This window comes from Callorhinus ursinus, unplaced genomic scaffold, assembly GCF_003265705.2.
Source record: "Callorhinus ursinus isolate GAN/ISIS: 27379988/994484 unplaced genomic scaffold, GSC_fseal_2.0 scaffold1, whole genome shotgun sequence".
NCBI classification, from domain to species: domain Eukaryota; kingdom Metazoa; phylum Chordata; class Mammalia; order Carnivora; family Otariidae; genus Callorhinus; species Callorhinus ursinus.
Window position 1 is genome coordinate 121,469,712 of NW_027397063.1, and position 21,012 is coordinate 121,490,723.

Genomic DNA, 21,012 nt, shown 5'->3' on the forward strand with positions numbered 1-21,012 from the left:
ATAGAGTTAAATATCTGTGTGGCAGGGGTAGGAGTGGATAACTGGTAAGAAGAAATTGAAAAAAGGAATTTGAAGATTCCTGAGAGGAATGAGTCTTATGTCCAGAAATCATATCTTTGCCAGGCCATGATTTGCCACATTTAAAATAGCCGAGGAATGTGTCTTTCAGAAAAGACATCATTTTGACAGTTTGACATTAGAAAATGAATACAATTTCCTAATTTGACTGCTTGAGATAAGACAAATACTTGTATTTACAAGCTCTTTTGGTTTTCTGAGTCTGAGTAATGAGTTCTATAGACACACTTAGTATTTGTTGAGCACTTAGTAACCTTAACACTCTGTTTTATAAACTCAGTGGAGACTTCTGAGAAAGGACAGTAGTGTTACCATTTCAAGGAGTTTACAGTCTCATTGGGGTGACAAGACTCATACATTTGCACAAGTAGGAAACAAGATAGGATATTATTTGTTTTGAACTAAAGTAATACAAAATGTTAGCACTATAAAGTTTAGAGAAGAGGTAGTAATTAAAAGAAGACAATTATTAATTGCTAAATATTTTGCACATGTTACTTCATTTAATCTTCACAACAGTGTTCTAGGAGACATTATGATCTTCATTTTATGTGTGAGTAAACAAATGATCAGAGAGTAAATGACCCACCCAAGGTCCATAAAGCTAATTAATAGTAGAGCTGGCATTTGGTCACATTTCATTTCTGACTCTAAAGTTCATGTTCTGTTTCTCTTCTTCACTGCTTCAGTCTTCACTGAGAGATGAGTGGAGGAAAGAGCTAAGGAGGATCTGAAAGGATCTGAAGGGAGGAGGGTGCTTAAAAGGGATCAGAGAGGGCTTTCCAGGAAAGGGGGACAGCCTGGGTAAATGCTGTTAGAGGTAAAACTGAATAAGGATTATTTGTGGGGATGATGAGAGAAAAGACTAAATTAGAGCCAAAGATACATGCAGTATGAGCACTGGAAAATAAAGTGAGGCCAGAGCAGAGTAGGCTTTGAAAGGGTGGGAAATTCTTGGGCACCTGGGTGGCTCAGTTGGTTAAGCGACTGCCTTCGGCTCAGGTCATGATCCTGGAGTCCCGGGATCGAGTCCCACATCGGGCTCCCTGCTTAGCAGGGAGTCTGCTTCTCCCTCTGACCCTCCCCCCTCTTGTGCTCTCTCTCTCTCTCTCTCTCTCTCTCTCAAATAAATAAAATCTTTGGGAAAAAAAGAAAAAGAAGAAAAAAGGTGGGAAATTCTTGATGCTCTAAGGCAGCACTGTCCAAAAGAACTTCCTACTGTAATGGAAATGTTCCATGGCTGTGCTGTGCTGTGCATTAGCTGCTAGCTATACGTGGTCCTTGAACGCTTGAAATGTTGCTAGTGTGACTAAGGAACTGATTTTTAATTTTTTATTTCAAAATATTTTAATTTTAATTATCACCTGTGGGTAGTGACTACCATGGACAGCATAGCTCTTGGGAATAGGTAGGCATTTAGTTTTTGATCAGATATGTGACCTAGTGAAAATGTTGATTAAAGAATATTGTAACTTGATTTGGAAGGAAAAGTATTGATCAGTATTCAAAATGCATCCTCTCTTAGAAAATGCATGATATAACTGATAAAAATTTGGTAAAACTGTTTTTGCAACTTTATCTCCTGTTTGTTTTTTTTTTAATAGGGGCTGCGATTTATCCAACTGAAAAATCCTTGGAGTCATTTACGTTGGAAAGGAAGATACAGTGAAAATGATGTAAAAAACTGGACCCCGGAGTTACAAAAATATTTAAACTTTGATCCTCGAACAGCTCAGAAAATAGACAATGGTAAATATATCTTTTTAATTTTAATACCATTCGATCTTTAAATAACATAATAATATGAAATGTATTAACTTAAGTCATTTGTCATTAAGATATTTTATAGATTAACAGACATCTAATTTTCAGGAATATTTTGGATTTCATGGGATGATCTCTGTCAGTATTATGATGTGATTTATTTGAGTTGGAATCCAGGTCTTTTTAAAGAATCAACATGTATTCACAGGTAACTTTTTGCAAATTTCAGAATATGCTTTATAGTAGTCTCCACTTTTTTCATGTAAAATATAAGAATTAATTTATGAAGACAAGCATTCTTTTTGTCATGCCCACAGATAACTGCCATGTAATAGTTATTTTGTTTATATGCTATTCTGGTTATGCCAGAAATTTTTTAAGCAATAAAACAAAAATCCTGATAACTTAGTTATATTAGAAACACAAAACTTTTAAAAATAGTCTTCTATTTTAGCTCAATGAGACACTTAATTACTGCTTTCTTTGTTGACTTTATCTTTTAGTACTTGGGATGCTAAGCAAGGACCTGTGAAAGATGCCTATAGCCTGGCCAACAACCCCCAGTACAAACTGGAGGTGCAGTGTCCACAAGGGGGTGCTGCAGTTTGGGTTTTGCTTAGTAGACACATAACAGACAAGGTACTGATCTCTTATATATCCCATACAGAAACTTTAAAAAATACAGTTAGACCATTGTGAAGAAGATACTTAATTTGGTTACCAGCCTGTTTCATTTATACAGGTGGCTTGAAGATAGTTTTGTATTACATAAATGAGTATTTTCCTCTAAGGAAATTTATATACTTAAAATCCTGAAGAAAAATGTGAATTTATGCTTGTCAGTGAGGGTTTTGAGCTTGATTACATATGCTTTAGGTCTTAAGAATATTAACATTAAAATACTCTGAAGGGGGTTTGGAGATGTTAAATCATTAGGCCTGATTCTGTAAAGCATAACCATAATCTTAATAGCCTCAGGGTCTTATTTAATGTATTATTTTATACAATGTAGTCATCCATTGAAATGAATTTAATTCAGAAAAGCGGTTTTTATAGTACTAAGTAGCTGAAATGCTCTTAAAATTGGAATTTTTTTTCCCTACTTAAGAGCATTTTGAGCCCATTTTCCTAACTACATTGGATTCTTTGTACTTTCAGGATGATTTTGCAAATAATCGAGAATTTATCACAATGGTTGTATATAAGACTGATGGGAAAAAAGTTTATTACCCAGGTATGTTTAGTATACATTCAAACAAACATTAAAATTTTATTTGCCTGATTAAAATGACAAGCTTAATGTAGATATATGCAGAAATAATGCTGATAGGCTAATAAAGAACCATTCGAACAGACATGCTGGTATTTTTGCTACTTTTGTGTTGTTTTGATTTGTTTTTTAGAGACCTCAGGAATTTGGGATTCCTATATTCTTGCATATTGCTGTCAGAGTTTTATTTCTAAAACTTAAATCCTTTTTCTCTCATCAAAAATTCTATGGTTTTCTGTGGACTCCTGGATAAAAGCTAAGCTCTTTGGCATGATTTGTAAGACTTTTGATATTCTGACCTTAACCTTCCTGTTGCCTTTTATCTCAGGCCCCAGCTTTTCATATTACCCTCAGTGAGGTACTGACTACTGAACACCCCATGCCCTTCCTTCCCCTCTTTTCATACAGTTTCTTCTCCCAAGTATCTCTCTCATCCCTGTCCTCTACCCACTTACTCCTCTTACCCTATTCTGTGTAATGAACATGGTTAAGATCCAGCTTATATGTTATTTCCTCTGTGATAACCTTTCTGCCAGGCAAAGAGAATCTTTCCTTCTGCAGGGCTCCTGAGGCATTTAACATACTATATTGAAATCACTTTGCTTTCACATTAAAAAAAAAAAAAGTTTATCACATATTAAGCGATAGGAACTGTTAGTTTATGTTCTTGTTGGGAGAGACAGAAATAAGAAAAATACCAGATAGTGAGGTGTGTGTAAAGAAATAAGTAAGGTCATGTGTTTGTGACTGATGGGTTGCTTTGGTTGGGTGGCCATGGAAGGCCTCTTTGAGAAGGGATAAGAGGAACTCTGAATGACAAAAAGGAACCAGTCCTGCAAAGAAATAGAGGGAAAAGCATTACAGGCAGAGGGAACAAGTGCAAGGACTCTAAAATGAGAAAAAAGAGTGTTTCTTAGAAACAGAAAAAAGGCCAGTAGGCCTTGGTGGTATGGTATCAAGAGGTCAGAAGGTATGTAGGCTCAGATTACATGATGTCCTGTAAGCCACACCAGGGTTTGGATTTTGTTCTAAGTGTGACAGGAAATCTTTAGAGAGCCTTGATCAGGAAAATGACGATACAAATTTTTTTTTAAAGACCATTCTTTGGGGCGTCTGGGTGGCTCACTTGGTTAAGCGACTGCCTTTGGCTCAGGTCATGATCCTGGAGTCCCAGGATGGAGTCCCAGGATCGAGTACCACATAGGGCTCCCTGCTCAGCAGGGAGTCTGCTTCTCCCTCTGACCCTCCCCCCTCTCATATGCTTTCTCTCTCTCTCTCTCTAAAATAAAATCTTAAAAAAAAAAAAAAAAAGACTATTTGAAGAATTATATTGGCAGGGGCAAAATATGGAAGAGAACCAAATCAGTGGTTTTGACAAAGAACTTAGCATAGTAGGAGTGGAGTGGAGATGAGGAAGAGTGGGCACATTTGGGTTTCAGTAGGATTGTCAGGACCTGAGTTGATGTAGGGGGCAAAGAGGGATCAAGGATGATTTCTGTCTTTTTGGCTTACTTCATAAAAAGCCGCTATGACATTTACTGAGATGGGTAAGAGTTGGCGGGGGGAGCAGTTTTGTTGTGGAGTAAAAGCACAAAGTTAATTTTTGGTTTTGTTAGTTATTTAAAATACCTGTTAGATATCCAAGTGTAGAAACCAAGGAAACAGTTGGGTTTTTGGGTAGAGCTCTGAGATACGGTTAGGATTATAGATACAAATTGAAGAATCAGGGGCATATAGATGCCTTTTGAAGTTAGGACTGTATATACTGCTGGTGGAGAGAGTTATAGGTACAGAGATGAACACCCAGAAACTGACCCTTGGATTCAGACATCTTAAGGTTGAGCAGAGGAAAGTTACTGCAGAAAAATTAGAACAGAGTACCCGAGGAAATAGAGTAAGATTTACATGACCAAAGGGAAGACAGTGTTTCATGAGGGAGAGAGTGGGCAGCTGCATCTGTTGCTATTTTAGAGGTAAGATTAGGTTAGAGAAGAAACAATTGGATTTAGTGTCCTGCAGTCATTGTTGACCTTAACAAGAACAGAGTTGGTGGAGAGGTGGGCCTAGAAGCCCAGTTGGGTTGGATTGAGGAAAGACTAGGAGGTAAGGAATCAATTATTGACAGTTCTTTCAAGACGGCTGTGCAAAGAAAGTGGTTTCGTTAAGTCTTGTTTTATTTAATCAGAGGAAAATACGGTATTCATCCCCCTTAAACCGGGGCGGGGGGGTGGCGAGCACAGGGAGACAACAGGCCCTGATTCCTATCGGTCAGTATCCCTTGATACTCCAGAATGGGCATGGCACATAGTATTCCAAGGATTAAAGGTAAATTAGCCAAATTTCCCATTTTTCATATGTTGGCCACTATACAACCAAAAAAACACAAATATTGTGAGTATATATTCCTAGCATTAAGATGTTTATATGGCTTTTGAACTTCAACAATATTTTTGTTACACTTTTTATTTGGATTTTTTTTTTTAAATGATGCTCTCTCTTACATATAATGATAATGCCTTTTCAGAAAAAAGTACTTTCTGGTTTACAGTTTTATTTTCATCACAACACTCTGAGGTGAATTTAAAAAACACTCTTCTATCATTCCCTATTTGACAGGAGAGTAAAACGGAGGCACAGAAAGTTTAAAAATCTTGTCCAAGATCACAGATATGCCCTTTCTTTTTCTCTTCACACTAGATGACACCACTCTAAGCATTAGAGACTTATTACCTGTTTGAGATACTGAAATGTTTAGTTTTTTCAATAGATATAAGTATTCGGTGTTCCTAAATAAGCTAAATGATATAGCATTGATTTTAAATGACATGTAGTAATTGACATGCATGAAATAATTTTATTGTATTGGCCTTGATTGCAGTGAGACATCAGATAATATATTCACGTAGCATTGTTTGTAATAGCAAAATATTGGAAATAATCTGTCAGATTGAATAGTTATTCAGACAATGGGGGTATAAATAAGTCATATTCATGTGATAGAATATCACACAGGCAGTTTTAAAAGGAATAAACCATATCGATATAGAACGTGAATCTTAAAAACATGTTGAGTGAAGAAAGCTTTAAAATAAGACATATGCTGTCCTTTTTTTAGAAAAATGCCCATAGAAATAACCATTCATTTTTAGGGATGTGTGTGTGTGAAATTCTGGAAAGATGCCCATTAATCCATCAGAGTGGAAATGAATAAGACTAAGGGTGGTGTTAAAGGGACTTTGTTTTATAAGGAAGAGAGTATGACTCCCAGAAATGTTAATTTAGTTCTGAATGGTGGGGAATATAGATACATTTTTATATACTACTTTGTATCTTAAAAAATTTCCTCAAAATAAAAAAACGTCAATCTTGATTTTAAAATCCTCTGTTGGAGAAAATTCAACATAGGGCTAATAGGAATTATACCTCATTGAATGTATTCCAAAAGTTTGCATTTACTTATTAGAAATTATTTAAATTTTTTGCTTAATTATAAAGTTTTAAGTTGAAATTGAAATTCTTTAGTACTATTATATTTTAAAGATAGAATCAAGGGGGGTAAGGATGTCCATCAATTTTTTTTCCTATCACGACCTATAAAACTTAAAAACTACAGAAACTAAACTATCCTTTTCTGTAAACCTACTTGTTTGTAGGTGACCCGCCTCCATACATTGATGGCATTCGAATTAACAGCCCTCATTATTTGACTAAGATAAAGCTGACCACACCTGGGACCCATACCTTTACATTAGTGGTTTCTCAGTATGAAAAACAGAATACAATCCATTATACTGTCCGGGTGAGTAAACCAACATATAGTGACAGAACACAATAATATAAAGTACATAATGTACTCTGCTTCATAAGTGGGATTAGCTATGGAAAAAATTTATTTCTGAAAATTGTTCTCTATAAATTTTTGTGTGTGTATATTAATTCAGTATTATGCTTCCCACAGAAAGTAATGCTTTTGAAAAGTAATGTTTTTATTTTGAATGACATATTGAATGACCATTTTAGTTTTCAGAATAATAGTTTAGTCCTGAGGTAATGTGATATGTTGGACTAATAAATTCTATTTCAGAACAAGCAGTTAAGAACTCCTTTATCCTATGTAATACTTTAATTGACTTAAAAAACACAACTTTGAACTCTGTGAAAGGAAATCAATTGCCTGTAAACATATTGCTCTCTTATAAGCTGAGCAGGTTGGGTGGGTAGGGGGAGGTTATTGTAATTTTGTTCTGCATAGGTTTTTTTCCCATCAGTAAGGGAGCTCAATTTGAATAGATTTTTAGTGTTGAAAGGGACATTGGGAGGCTGCTTCCACCCCCTTTATTCTTCAGATGCAGAAACCAAGGCCTAGGGAGATTGCCCTGAGTCACACACAGTAGCAGAGAAAGCCAGAACAAGATCCCTAGCTGCTCAATTCCCAGTTCATTAAACCTGTGTACAGAATAATGACTTTTATGTATGCCAACTAACTTTTTAGTCTTCCAGTATATTCTTTTATCACTTTGGAGTTTTTATAATCATAAACTTTATCAGTACAATAAATTTTGTTTTAAATCTAGGTATATTCAGCCTGCAGCTTTACTTTTTCAAAGATTCCTTCACCGTACACCTTATCAAAACAGGTAAGAATTCTCTGGGTCATAATATCAGAGAAATCTTAGAATTCTCTTGTTTTTTTTCTCCTTATTTTATTCACATTTAACAACTTTTTACAAAATAAAAACATTCTGGACTTGACAGTAATACAAGGAAAATATAAGTGGTCTCCAGTCTGTGTTGGAATACAAGATCTTCAATGAACAACATTTAGTGATTCTGTGGGAAGAAATAAAACTCAAAGAAAGAAGATTATGCAGACTTTGGTCATTAGGGAAGGGTTCATCATGTAGATGAACCTTTATTTTCTATTTATTTTTTTAAAAGATTATTTCAGAGAGAGTGCACAAGCATGAGGGGGGGGCAGTGGCAGAGAGAGAAGCAGACTCCCTGCTGAGCAGGGAGCCTGCCACGGGGCTCCATCCCAGGACCCTGGGATAATGACCCAAACTGAAAGCAGAAGCTTAACCGACTGAGCCACCTAGGCGGCCCCGTAGATGAACTTTGAAAGTAGAATCAGAGACTGGTTTTGCAGGGTGGGCTAGATGTGTAGAGGAAGATTTGAGGGAAAATTCTTGGCTCCCTTGTCAAATATTAATTGACCATATATGCTTGGGTTTATTTCTGGGCTCTTTATTCTGTTGGCCTATATGTTGTTTTTATGTCAGTACTGTATTGTTTTGATAACTACAGCTTGAAATCAGGAAGTGTGTTATCTCCTGCTTTGTTCTTTCTCAGGAATTCTTTGGCTATTCAGGGTCTTCTGTGGGTCCATGTAAATTTTAAGAGTTTTTTTCTTCTTGTGTTAAAAAGAAAAAAAAAAAAGTCATTGGAGTCCTGATAGGGATTGAATTTATAGATGGCTTTTGATGTATTGACATTTTAACAATATTAACTCAGCCCATGAACATAGGATATCTTTCCATTTATTGTGTCATTTTCAATTTCTTTGATTAGTGTGTAATAAGTTTTCAGATGACAGCTCTTTTACCCCCTTAAATTTATTCCTAAGTATCTGTTTTTGATGTTACTATAAATGGGTTTTCAGAAAACTCATTGTTAACAGAGAAATGCTACTGATATCTGTATGTTAATTTTGTATCCTGCAGCTTAACTGAATTTTTTGATTAGATCTAACACTTTTTGGTTGAGTCTTTAGGGTTTTTCTATATATAAAATCATGTCATCTGCAGATAAAGACAATTTTATTTCTTCCTTTCCAATTCAATACATTTTCTTTCTCTTGTCTGATTACACTAGCTAGGACTTCCCAGAATATGTTGAATAAGAGTGCTGAGAGTGGACATCCTTGTCTTGTTCCTGATCTTAGAGAAGAAGCTTTCAACCTTTCATCACTGTGTATGATGTTAACTGTAAGCTTGTCATATGTGGCCTTTATTAGGTTGAGATACATAATTTCCCTCATTTCTTAGGGAAGAGTTTCTATCATGAATGGATGTTGGATTTTGTCAGATGCTTTTTCTGTCTGTGAGATGATTGTAAGATTCTTTCATTCTATTTTGACATATCACTGATTAGTATATGTTGAACCATCCTTGCATCCCTGGGGATGTCTGTGTTTTCATATAGTTTATTAAGCTTCCTTAAGGATTGTTCTGCATTCTTTGACAGTTCATAGGTCTCCATTTTTGTTAGGGTTATTGGAGTGTTAATTCGTTTTTGTTTTTTGGTTTTTTTGGTGATGTTCTGTTTACCTGATTTTTTGTGATCCTTAGTTTTTTTAGGTTTGTAAATCTGCACATTTGAGTGATGAGGCTCACTTTCCAGCTTCGCTGTGGCGGGGCCAGTTTTCCACCAGTTAGCTTAGTTCGGGTTTCTGGATGTGTCTTTGGGCAGACGGGGCCTGCCATGATGGTCTGTTTTTGGGCAAGGCAACTGTTAGACTCTGAGGTTGGAGATGGTGGTTGTGCCATGAGCTGAGAGCAGTTGGGGAGGACTGCTGGCTCAATCCTACCCAAATGAAGCTGTGGAACAGGCTCCACAGTTGCTTAGATTCTCTGGTCAGACTTACTACATGGTCAGGACATGGTACTATGACCAGTAGTAGATGGGGCTATGAACTAGTTTCCCTGCTTTGGTAGGGCAACAGGATAGGACCCAGGGATTGTGCAACTCATTATATGGGGGCCTGCACCGAATTCCCTAGTCAGGTGGGGCACCAGTTTTGCTCTGTTGACGGGGCAAACCCACAAGCTGTGCTTTTCGTTCAAGCGCCACTATAAAAGGCCTGTTAGGTTATGCATCTTCCCATGTGCTGTGGTTTGGTTCCCTGGTCAGAGAGGCTGAAGGCTAGTATTCAGTGATGAGCAGGCCTACAAATCAGATTCCCTACTTGGGCTCAGCAGGAGACGCATCTCTTCGTTGTCTTGACACAAGCCCACGTACACCCCAAGTTCTGTAACCAAACAGGGCCACTGGCTTTGCTCTGTAAACTATTGGTTCTGCTTGCCTCTTGGCTAAAGTGCCACTGGAATGCACAGCATCCAGTAGTTGTCACCAGCCCTCTGGTCAGATGGGGCTGAAAGGCACTCTCTACAGCAGTTGGGGCTGTGACTCAGCTTCTTGCCTGGGTGTGGGCAATCCAGGCTGTAGGGCTGGCAAAACTCATTTGAGTATCCAAATCAGGCAGATCTGCATCCTGCCAAGTTCCTGGGTCAAAGCGTGCCCTATCTTGGTTCTGCAGATAAGCAAAGCCACTGGTTGGGATTACTACTTGGGCACTGCTCTCATGTTGCGAGATCAGGTAGGGGTTTCTGCAAAACAAGCCACAATGCTTGGGGGAAGCTTGTTGTCCACTGGAAGAATCAGAACCTCAGGGGAGACATCTCCACTTGGTGCTTTGCTGGCCTAGAGACAGTGCGGTCAACGTGTCGCTGCCTCGCTTGTCCTTCTGATGCCATCTCTCTTGGTCTCTATGGTGCAGGAGGGTGCTTCTGCCTCACCCCCATGTTTAGGATTTTCTCAGTGCTATCCTCTTCTGGAATAGCTATTATAATTGGCCTTGTGAACGGGAGCAAAGCAGGAGAAACCTGTTGCCACCTTGGTGACGCCATTCCCTTTTTAAGTCTTTAAAGTAGAATTGGAGAATGGGAAGTTTTGTTAATACAAAAACTTTGTTTTATTAAAGATTAATGGAAAGTGGAGTGGCCAGAGTGCTGGAGGATGTGGAAATTTCCAAGAAACTCACAAAAATAACCCCATCTACCAATTCCATATAGAAAAGACCGGGCCATTACTGATAGAGCTAAGAGGACCAAGGTTTGTGATTAAGTAACTTTCTTAAATTAATATATTAAAAATGAGTTTAATGGAACAGAATAGGGTTTTGAAACAGACCTATGCATGTACAGGCACTTGATTAATGAAAAAGATGGCATTGCAGAGGAGCGGGGAAAGGATAGTCTGTCGAATAAATGTGCTGGAATAATTGAGTATCCATGAGCCAAAAAGGTAATTAGACCACTGTCTCACATCAAATCTAAAAAACTTTGCAGTTGGGTTACTAATAAAAGAAATATCTTAATGACTTCAGGATAAAGAAAAGTTTAAGACACAAAGCACATAGAAAGATTTGTAAATATGCTACGTTAGTTATATAAAAAAAAGAGTCCACCATTTAAAAAATAAAAGCTTGGATAGGCATGTCATGAGAGGGACAATCCAAAATGGCTAATAAACTATTGTAAGAGCCAAATATTTATAACAACCCAAGTGTTCATCAGCGGCATTGAAGATTATAAAATAGTCATTGAGTCCTGCATAACAATGAAAGTAAATTAGAACTACCCGGAACATGATGGATAAGTCTTAATGCTGAGCAGAAGCCATAACATCAACTGTGTGATTCCACTTATACGAAGTGAGGAGCAGGCGAAATGAAACTATTATTTAAAGATGCATGCTTAGGTTGTCAGACTATATAAAAGCAAGAAAGTAGGGGAGGGGTTTGGGAAGTGGGTGAAATAGGTGAAGGGGGATTAAGAGGTACAAACTTCCAGTTGTAAAGTCAGAAGGATGAAAAGTACAACAGAAAATACAGTCAATAATATTGTTGCAACGTACGGTGGGTGCACTCACTGTGGTGAGCATAACGTAGAGAACTGTCGTTATCACGGTGAAACTAACATAACGTCGTATGTCAATACACTTTTTAAGGAAAGGCAAGAAAACGTTAAATGTTAGCTCTGTGGGGACGGGAGCTGTAATAAGAAAGGCACAAACAGGGACTTCTACGGCGCTGAGAGTTGTGTTGGTCTAGGTAGTGACAACCCATGTGTTCACTTTACATGTTATGTAGGCTGTATGTTCTGTGTACATGGTGTTCTATTTCTCAACTTAAAAATAGTACTTTTAAATAAAACTAGACGTTTTGCCTTTTTACAAACTTTCAAAAACTAAGAATCCTTTAGATACGGTTAAGCTAGTTTTCTACAGTTTGATAGGTGAAATAAGGTATCTAGTTGCTCTTTTGTATTTAATTCGTAGATTGAAGTAAAAGTATTTGATGTAAAAATGTTTGACAATGTGTAGCTTTTGCTTTGCCTATTCATGTCTTTTGCCCATTTTTCTCTTGGAATTGTCATGGTTTTCTTAACTGTAAGCATGAATAGGGATCTGTATCACATATTTCCAAGCATTTTTCCCAGATCAATTTTTTTTTTCCACAGAGAAAAATTTTCATTTTAAAGTAATCAAATCTGTCTTTTCAGGTTTATTTTGCTATGGGCAGGAAATCTCACCCCAGTATCAAATTTGTACCATATTTTTTTCTAGTTCTTTTGTGGTTTACTTTTTATATCTATATGGAGTGTATTTTTATATTTGGTGTGACTACAGTGTAAGTTCTTTTTCCTAAATTTGTCACCTCATCACCATCTTAAATAATTCTTTCCCTACTAATTTGGAATGTCATGTCTACCATATGCTAATTACTTCTGTAAATTCAGATTTTATTTCAGGGTTTTCTCTCTCCTTCCACTTTTTCTGTAAAGACAGTATTTTATCATTTAAATGTAACAGTATTCTCTGAGAGCCTGTGGTAAAAATATAGTTTCTTCTAAAGTAAGTTTAGTACTAAATCTTCATAGCTTCAATTTAAAAATATAAATGGTACATCTTGTATAATTAAGAGTAAAAATAGTATATGCATGTGTTTCAGAGTGGTTTCCTCCTAAAGCTTTAGAAAGCAATATACTTGGTTTAATAGAGTATCTGCACTTTAAAGACTGCACTTTTGAGTGTACTTAAGAACGACAATAATTGGTTTTGTGTTTTTTTTTTGTTAGGCAATATAGTGTTGGATTTGAGGTTGTAACAGTGTCCACGGTGGGAGATCCCGGTCCCCATGGCTTTCAGAGGAAGTCTAGTGGTGACTATAGGTAATGTTAGCATTTTGACTACATCTAATTTATACTTTACTTTTTGTGGCATCATTTTCTGTAAACTTTGTTCTCATTTTTCCTGCATATAGGTGTGGGTTTTGCTACCTGGAATTAGAAAATATACCTGCGGGGATCTACAATATCATTCCTAGTACTTTTTTGCCTAAACAAGAAGGACCTTTTTTCTTGGACTTCAATAGTATTATCCCCCTCAAGACAACACAACTTCAGTGATGCAGCTTTTCAGCATTTACTGGATTTTACCCTTACCAGACATCAGCTCTTCGAATGAGGACGGAAATCCTCAGGACACTGAACAGAATTAAATCTCTAAAAAGGTTACTGTGGGATCTGGTGCTCAAGTCAGAGTGTTTAGAAGTGTATATAGTCAGAATTACCCTAAATCACTCAAGTACTATTTACACGGTTTTGTGTGTATAAGGAGTTGGTGTGCGTTGAGGGGCCACATCGTATAAACAGATTGTGGAGGATTAAAGGCTAGGCTCAGTATGAAGCCTTTGCTAAAAGAGAATAGAGACCAGATAGGGGACATGACTCATCCACTCACTGGGTGGAACAGTAGGCTGGCATAATATTCTGAAATATTTATATTTGTCTTTTGGCAGAGCATGTTGTAAGTTAAACCTGCTTGTATTGTGATTCTACTGTACATCTTGGGCAGCTAATTACCAAATGAATCATGTCACCATAACAGATTTTAATTGCGTTATGATTTTTAATGTTTGTTGCCCAGATGTTATGAAAGAATAAAGCTTTAAGAAATATTTTAACTTAGTTAACAATGAAGGTTGTTGAACTTAGGTACCTGTCTCCCATTAACTCATGTAAAGAGAACTGAGATATATTCACTGTTGCAATTCTTATTTATCAGGCTCAATGAAGGTAGTAATCTGAGACACTGAAGACAGAGTCATTTGTTTAGTCTTTTAAAAATTGCTCTTCTGGTAACACTGAAAAAAAAAAATACCATATATTAAATTTTCAGATGTAATTGGGGTTGTATTTGGAGAAACTGCCAAGAGACTATTGCCATATATTAATTCCCAGTTTACATAGAAATCCAGAGATTTCTGGAGAGAGAATGATGAGAGCAGAATGACGCTCAGGATTTTAAACGTCCAAAAATAAGGTGGAATTTTTCATTGTCTCTACTTTATAATTACCACAGCTTTTGTATTTCTGCTACCTTTATTTGAAATAAAATCTTTATACTTATGGAAACTGCATAGTTTAACCTAGAGAGATTATTAAAGGGCTTCATCTAGTATGTTCCATCTAAAAGAACTCATTATTTACATGACAATTCAGGCTTCAGCAAATCTGTTTCATATTCAGGATAGTGATTCCACTTTGGTAAATATTTAGTGCTTTCCCTTTTAGGTGGATTTTCTGTGGCCCTTTAAAGAAAAATTTAAACACATGATTGGAACCTTTTATATTAAAGATACTGTACAGGATGCAAACAAGTAAGACCTAATTCCTGCCCTCAAAAACCCAATGGAGACCTACATATGAACAGTTTAATATGAATTCTATTACAACAGAGCTCCAGATACGGTGCTACGGATAGAAAAACAACAGTCTGAATGTCAGCTAGGTGCACATTAGAATCACCTGGGGGAGCTTTTAAAAGTTTAGTACCTCAAGTGTACCCCAAATGATCTCAGGCTCTAGGACCAGAGAACAGCCGCATTCTTCAAGCAAGCTTCCCCGGAGATTCCAGTACAGCAGAGGTTGGGAAACACTCCTCCGACATAATCACCTTGTCTTCATTTTCCTTATGCTGTGTCTCCTTACTGCTCAGCGTTAGTGGCGGCAGCAGAATTCTAACTCAACTCTGGTAATTTGGGGCTTAAATTACTGGGATCCAGGACCTTAACTGGAAGTTAGAACAGATGACCGACCACTGCATTCCATGCTCTTCCTTGTGGCAAGGTTGCCTAGAATGGAAGATTTAGGCAACATCAGGGTTTCTTATTTGAAGACACACAAGGGTAAACATTTTATTAAGCCATTTTTATTACACTCAAGGAATTAAGACAAGTACAAAATAACCTTGTAATTAGGATACTGTATCAGTCCTTAAAAAAGGAGAAAACACTACAGTCTGAAGAGATTTACAAATGACTAAAATATACAAGCTGTGTCGGAATTAACAGACGACTTGAAATGGGGTTGCTTTTCTTTTAGAAATGCTGTTTTCTTAACAAAAAAGGACAAATAAAATACAGTGCTCTAAATATGTGTAACCATGAAAACGTTAAAGAAAAGCAATCTTAACACGTACTACTATTAGCATAACAGATTTCATTGCTTCTATTTAACAGCCTGTGCCGACACATGCCTACTCCCTTTCCTAGCTTTAAGGAACAATTCCCTCTAAGAAATACTAATGCAGCATAACCCTTAAATAAGTTATTTTTAAAGTCACAACCTACAGAGAAATTGACACCTTGTCAATCTAGATAGAACAATGGTAACCATTCTTCACATGCACTTTTAATTCTTAAGTCCCGTGGCTGGTGGGATAAGGTTTATGCTACAGACTTCTCCTCCCCCACAGCCATAAATCCACTTTCTATGGTACGTCCCTGCTACCCTCCATCCCTCCCATCCCCACGTTGGCATTCACCTTTCCCACCCCAAAAAGTGCAGTTCATGGCAACCTTCATAGAAAATGGTTCTAATGGGTATTCCAGCATATAGGCTTTTTTAAAAGCCCCTTCTGAATACCAGAGTTGATGAAAATGAACTGTGTTCTTGGTGGTTTTTTTTTTTTTTTTTAAGCCTTCACTGGGTCAAATAGGTGTGTTCTGAATATTCGAGTTTGTTCTTGTGTTTTTTCATGTCGATCCCCTGGGATATAAAGGAGACACCATCTCCATTTTCCCAAATTGAGGTTAAGAGAAGGGAAAGAGAAGCAAGCTGTTGACCCCCGTTTGGCTCAGCTTCCCAGCCCCTTTCCTGGCTCGGGTTCTTTCACAGGAACTAGTTATTGCTTCCATAACACTGTTATGGGGAATATTCCACAAAGGCTGTGACCCTGGTCACAGTCCGCTCCAACAACGCCTCTGCTCTGAAAAACAAACCAGCCCATGAGCTCTTTCCCAGAAGAAAGCTCTTCAGCCCTCCAGGTCACAACGTCATTAGTGCAGTTTAGAGTAAACGCTTAAGATTTGGCATATAGTAACTGATTATTGGCACAATGTTCTCCATACAGCTTCGTGTATAAATACTGCTCTGCACTTGGGCCAGGGCTTTGCAGGGATCAACCAATCTGCACCATCTGTATGTCAGCAATAACCCCGTCTCTTCCCTTTGAGCACTGCAGGGAGAGCTGCTTCATCCTGTTCTCCAGGGCCTGGCCCTCGCGGGCGGTGCTACCCTGGCTCTTGCCGCCGCCGCTGCCGAGGCCTCGGTTGTTGTTGGCTTTGTCACTCGTTTTATTCTCTGCCCCTTCTGCCCTGTCTCCTAGAGAAACGTAAAGATCATTAAGTGAGTCCCTGGGCCCCCAAGCCAACGCAGGCCTCCAGAAGCTCCCCGTGTTGCCCGACCGTGCCTGTCACAGAGCCTGCTCCAGCACATGAGGACACACTGCTTTTACTGGTCAAGGCATTTTACATATTCCCCATCTGTAGAGAGGACTGCTCCTGCCCTCAGAGCCGGGAAGCCAGCCTCGCTAGCACAGGCTTGTCAGGAGGACTGCTGGTGATGAAAGACCCAGAAGCCAAGCTGCCCTTTGAAGACACGTTCAGGAGCAGAGCCAGGAGCCCCATGCACAGCAGCCGGCGCCTCCGTGATCAACACTGACCGCACATGCACAGAGGCCCAGTGACGCAGCCCCGGGGGTGCCGAGACCCAGCGAAGGTCCAGAACGGCGCAGAGCTCCGGCTGTATGTCGGACCTGCCGTGAGTCATCTGGCCCAGGCACTACTGGTGAGAGGGCTGTAACTCACCTCGTTCTACCTCACATTCGGGGGAGGAGGCTCCACTGCATTCACTGCGAGGGCCCAATACCGGGAACATCAGCCCAAACTCCGACAGAGAGACGGGGCTGGGCAGGTCCAGGCTGCCAGGCCTCACAGCGGCGGGGAACTGGTCAGGCATCTCGGATGGGCTCGTTGGCCCCGAACTAAAGCTGGACACCGACTGGGTTTCCGAGTCGTCTTCAGAGACGAAGTTGCTGCAGTTGTCGTCTTCAAAGGCCTCGGAGGCCACTAGGAGGAGAGAAAACACCGGTCAGAGGTTCTGACGGGGAGCAGCCCCGTCCCTTACGCCTGTCCAGAAGTGTGTGCTGCTGGCCAGCAGGGGGACATGGCCTGGGGACTGCAGACTTGCCACCATGTGCACCCGATACAAGGACTCTGACCCTCTCAAGTCTGCATGGCCACACTGGCCAGCAACCTGAAGGGAAGCAGTTGGTCCCACGGATATGCAGTGTCCTTACGATAACTTTCTAACTCCTGCCCCAGAAGGCGGTGTTCGACTACCTAAAGGTGGAGGATGAATCCGCCCCAGGTCAGGGGCTTTTCTGCACCCCAGGCCCCCAGGCAGATCCACTGGTACAAAGGAAGAGAGTGGCCCTTTGTGATGCACACTGAATAAAGCCAATCAGATGTAACAGCTGCTTCCATGCAGTAGAAGCAGGAGGTGCTAGAAGAAACAGTCCTGTGTGCAATATCTGTTGGCATTCTGTGATCTCCAGGTAACTTTTGATCACATGAAAGACACACCATTTGCTGCAAAAGGACAAAATTCCTTCACAATCCTCTTAGCTTGTGGATCAGAATAACCAAGGCCCAGAGGACAGGTCATTCTTGTGGTTGGAAAGCCACTTTATGTCCCCCTCAGCCTGCACACAAGACGGCTTATTAGACCTTCCCTATTCTACTCTCCTTCTTTCCTCCCTCATCTTTAAAACAGCCTTGGTAGCGTCCCCTAGAGGACTACCATAAGTGAAAAGTACTGGAATGTTGAAGACAGAAAACGGGCTCATATCTGAATTCAGATCCTGTCTCCACTATCTGTGCAGCCTTGGTCAGGTTACTTAACCTTTCTGAGCTTCATGTTCCCCTGCATATGAGAGGATGGGTATTAGAGTACCTCACACATTACTACAAATTTTAGTTTCCTTTACTTTGGGCCTGGCACTTAAACATTTGTTGAGTGAATTTCAAAACTCCGGAGGAAGGACCTTGGGAGAGCACCAACAGGGATTATTCCACAGAAAAGGGAATAAAGGAAGTATGCAAAGACAGTGCTGGAAAGGTTTTGATTAACCTAAAGGGAAAACTGGACCATTTTCTTTCACCATACACAAAGAAAAACTCAAAATGGATTAAAGACCTAAATGTGAGACCTGAAACCATAAAAATCCTAAATGAGAGCACAGGCAGTAATTCTCTGACATCGATTAAAGCAGCATTTTTCGAGATAGGTCTCCTGAGGCAAAGAAAACCAAAGCAATAAACTATTGGAACTACATCAAAATAAAAAGCTCCTGCCCAGTGAAGGAAACAGTCAACAAAACTAAAGGCAACCTACAGAATGGGAGAAGATACTTGCAAATGAAATATCCAATTAAGGGTTAGTATCCAAAATATATAAAGAATTTATACAAGTCAACACAAAAACAAATAGTCCAATTAAAAATGGGTCAAAGACATGCAAAGACAGATGGCCAACAGACACATGAAAAGATGCTCAACGTCACTCATCATCAGGGAAATAATGAATGAAAACCGTAATGAGGTATCATCTCACACCTGTCAGAATGGCTAAAATCAAAAACACAAAAAACAAGTGTTGTCAAGGATGTGGAGAAAAAGGAGCACTCGTGCACTGTTGGTGGGAATGCAAACTGGTGCAGCCACTGTGGAAAACAGTATGGAGGTTCCTCAAAAAATTAAAAATAGAACTACTCTATGATCCAAGAATTACACTGCTGGGTATTTATCCCCCCAAACACAAAAACACTAATTCAAAGGGATATATGCACCCCTATGTTTATAGCAGCATTATTTACAGCAGCCAAGATATGGAAGCAGCCCGAGTGTCCACCAATGGATGAATGGATAAAGAAGATGTGAGATATTATATATATAATGGAATATTACACAGCCATCAAAAAGAATGAAATCCTGCCATTGGCAATGACGTGGATGGAGCTAGAGAGTATTATGCTAAGCAAAATAAGTCAGAGAAAGACAAATACCATATGATTTCCCTCATGTGGAATTTAAGAAACAAATAAGCAAAGGAAAAAAAACAAAACCCCAAGAAACAGACTTAACTACAGAGAACTGATGGTGACCAGAGGGGAAGGGATGGGGGGATAGAGGACATAGGGGGTGGGGATTAAAGAGTATATTTACCATGATGAAAAAAATAAAATTATAAAGGCAGGGCTCACAGCAAACATAGCCATTTCCCAAGGGGTGGCCCTGGGAAAAAAGGTCTCCACAGTTAGACACCAGAGAGCGCCACCATTTTCAGACCTTCTGGGTGCCTGCCATTATTTCATTTAATCTCAACCTCCCCTCTACACAGTGGATATTAGGTGCTCATACTCCCCACTTTACAGGTGAAGAAGCAGCTGAGCCCTTGCCCACATCATGTACTATGGGGGAGCCAGGATTTGAATCAAATCTGTGTGCACAGTCCCTATTCTTAGGCAACTCTCCCTTCCTGCAGTACTTCTCAGAGCCCTGAATGTTCTCATACGTACTCTGAATGCCAGGATGGAAGTGTAACATTTTCCAAACTCATCCACCACAGAATCCTGACTCTGAGGAACACTCAAGTAGCACCTTGATGAATACAGTGTTCCACAAAATGTGGGAAGCCACGAGAAAATAGCCACCTATCTGGCCTGCCCAACTCTGAGACCCTTCCATGATGGCGAGACAGCCCTGGAAGCAAAGCACACAAGCTGCGTCATCTCCCACTTGCACACCAACCCCCAGAACTCACCAGAAACGGCATCTGGCTCAGGCTTGCTCCCTGACAGGTCCTCCACAGATGTGCCACTGCCCTCAGCCCCCACGCCGCAGCCCCGAGGCCCCATGGCGCTGGAGCGCCGCCGCTCGTGGATCTCGTCTGAGATCATCTCCAGGTTCTTCAGGGCCGTCTTGTACTCGCCTTTCGCCAGGGCCAGTTTGGCCTGCAGGTCATCCACGGTCTTCTTCAGTTGCTGGTCAGGAGAACAAGAGGCCCGTAAGTGGAGGCAACCCCTACCGGCCTTGCAAGGCTTTTGAATGACAAGTCCAAGCACAGTTTCTGCCCATCACTCCACTCCAAAGACTTCCCCAAGACATGACCGATGGCCTGATTTCTCTTATCCGCTATCCACACACCAGATAAAAAAAGCAGCCACCACCAGCCCCAACTCCCATCCAGGTGACAAACTGAAGCTAACAACCAGAAACTACCACTGGCAGAATAAACCCCATCAGAGAAACAAGAACGGGTGTCAAACTCACAAACAAGTCCCACTTTCTAGCCATTTGGTCCCTTGTACTGTGGTTCTCAAACATGACCATGCATCAGAATCCCCTGGAGGCCTCTTGAAAACAGATGGCTGGGCTCCCACCTGCAGTTTCTAATTCAGTAGATCGGGGCGGGGGGGGGGGGGGCTTGGGGAATCTGCACTTCCTAGGCGATGCTGATGCTGGTCTCAGGAACCCCCAAGAACCACTGCCCCAGTACAGCACAGAAAGGGGCTGAACTTTCTGTACTGCAGAGACCACTGAAGACCCCACCAAGACCATTTTGAGGCCTGAAAACTCAGTAAAGAATGTGTTTCTCTCTCCATTCTCTTCTTGTACAAATATGCCATGTGCAAGCCCGCTACCACATAAAGTGGGA

At 39.9% G+C, this 21,012-nt stretch overlaps 2 protein-coding genes across 4 annotated transcripts in view; one reads left to right on the forward strand and one right to left on the reverse strand.

The window, feature by feature from the left end:
- CAPN7 (calpain 7) overlaps positions 1 to 14,411 on the forward strand; it is a 40,070-nt gene extending 25,659 nt beyond the window's left edge. Inside the window, exons 13-21 of one of the 2 annotated variants that reach the window (XM_025882385.2) lie at positions 1,683 to 1,827; positions 1,951 to 2,050; positions 2,346 to 2,481; positions 3,001 to 3,076; positions 6,766 to 6,911; positions 7,687 to 7,749; positions 10,872 to 11,002; positions 13,030 to 13,122; positions 13,215 to 14,411. In XM_025882385.2, coding sequence (XP_025738170.1) covers positions 1,683 to 1,827; positions 1,951 to 2,050; positions 2,346 to 2,481; positions 3,001 to 3,076; positions 6,766 to 6,911; positions 7,687 to 7,749; positions 10,872 to 11,002; positions 13,030 to 13,122; positions 13,215 to 13,359 — 1,035 coding nt within the window. In that variant the 3' untranslated portion in view covers positions 13,360 to 14,411. The remainder of the gene's footprint in view (positions 1 to 1,682; positions 1,828 to 1,950; positions 2,051 to 2,345; positions 2,482 to 3,000; positions 3,077 to 6,765; positions 6,912 to 7,686; positions 7,750 to 10,871; positions 11,003 to 13,029; positions 13,123 to 13,214) is intronic. The other variant, XM_073900286.1, reaches the window with a different exon arrangement.
- Positions 14,412 to 14,652: 241 nt separating this feature from the next.
- The window catches only part of SH3BP5 (SH3 domain binding protein 5), a 72,581-nt gene continuing 66,221 nt past the window's right edge, over positions 14,653 to 21,012 (reverse strand). The window contains exons 7-9 of one of the 2 annotated variants that reach the window (XM_025882392.2): positions 20,119 to 20,338; positions 17,103 to 17,363; positions 14,653 to 15,086 (exon numbers count right to left, since the gene is read on the reverse strand). In XM_025882392.2, the coding sequence (XP_025738177.1) occupies positions 15,022 to 15,086; positions 17,103 to 17,363; positions 20,119 to 20,338 (546 nt within the window). In that variant the 3' untranslated portion in view covers positions 14,653 to 15,021. Of the gene's footprint in view, positions 15,087 to 15,143; positions 16,618 to 17,102; positions 17,364 to 20,118; positions 20,339 to 21,012 lie in introns of those variants that run through there. The other variant, XM_025882390.2, reaches the window with a different exon arrangement.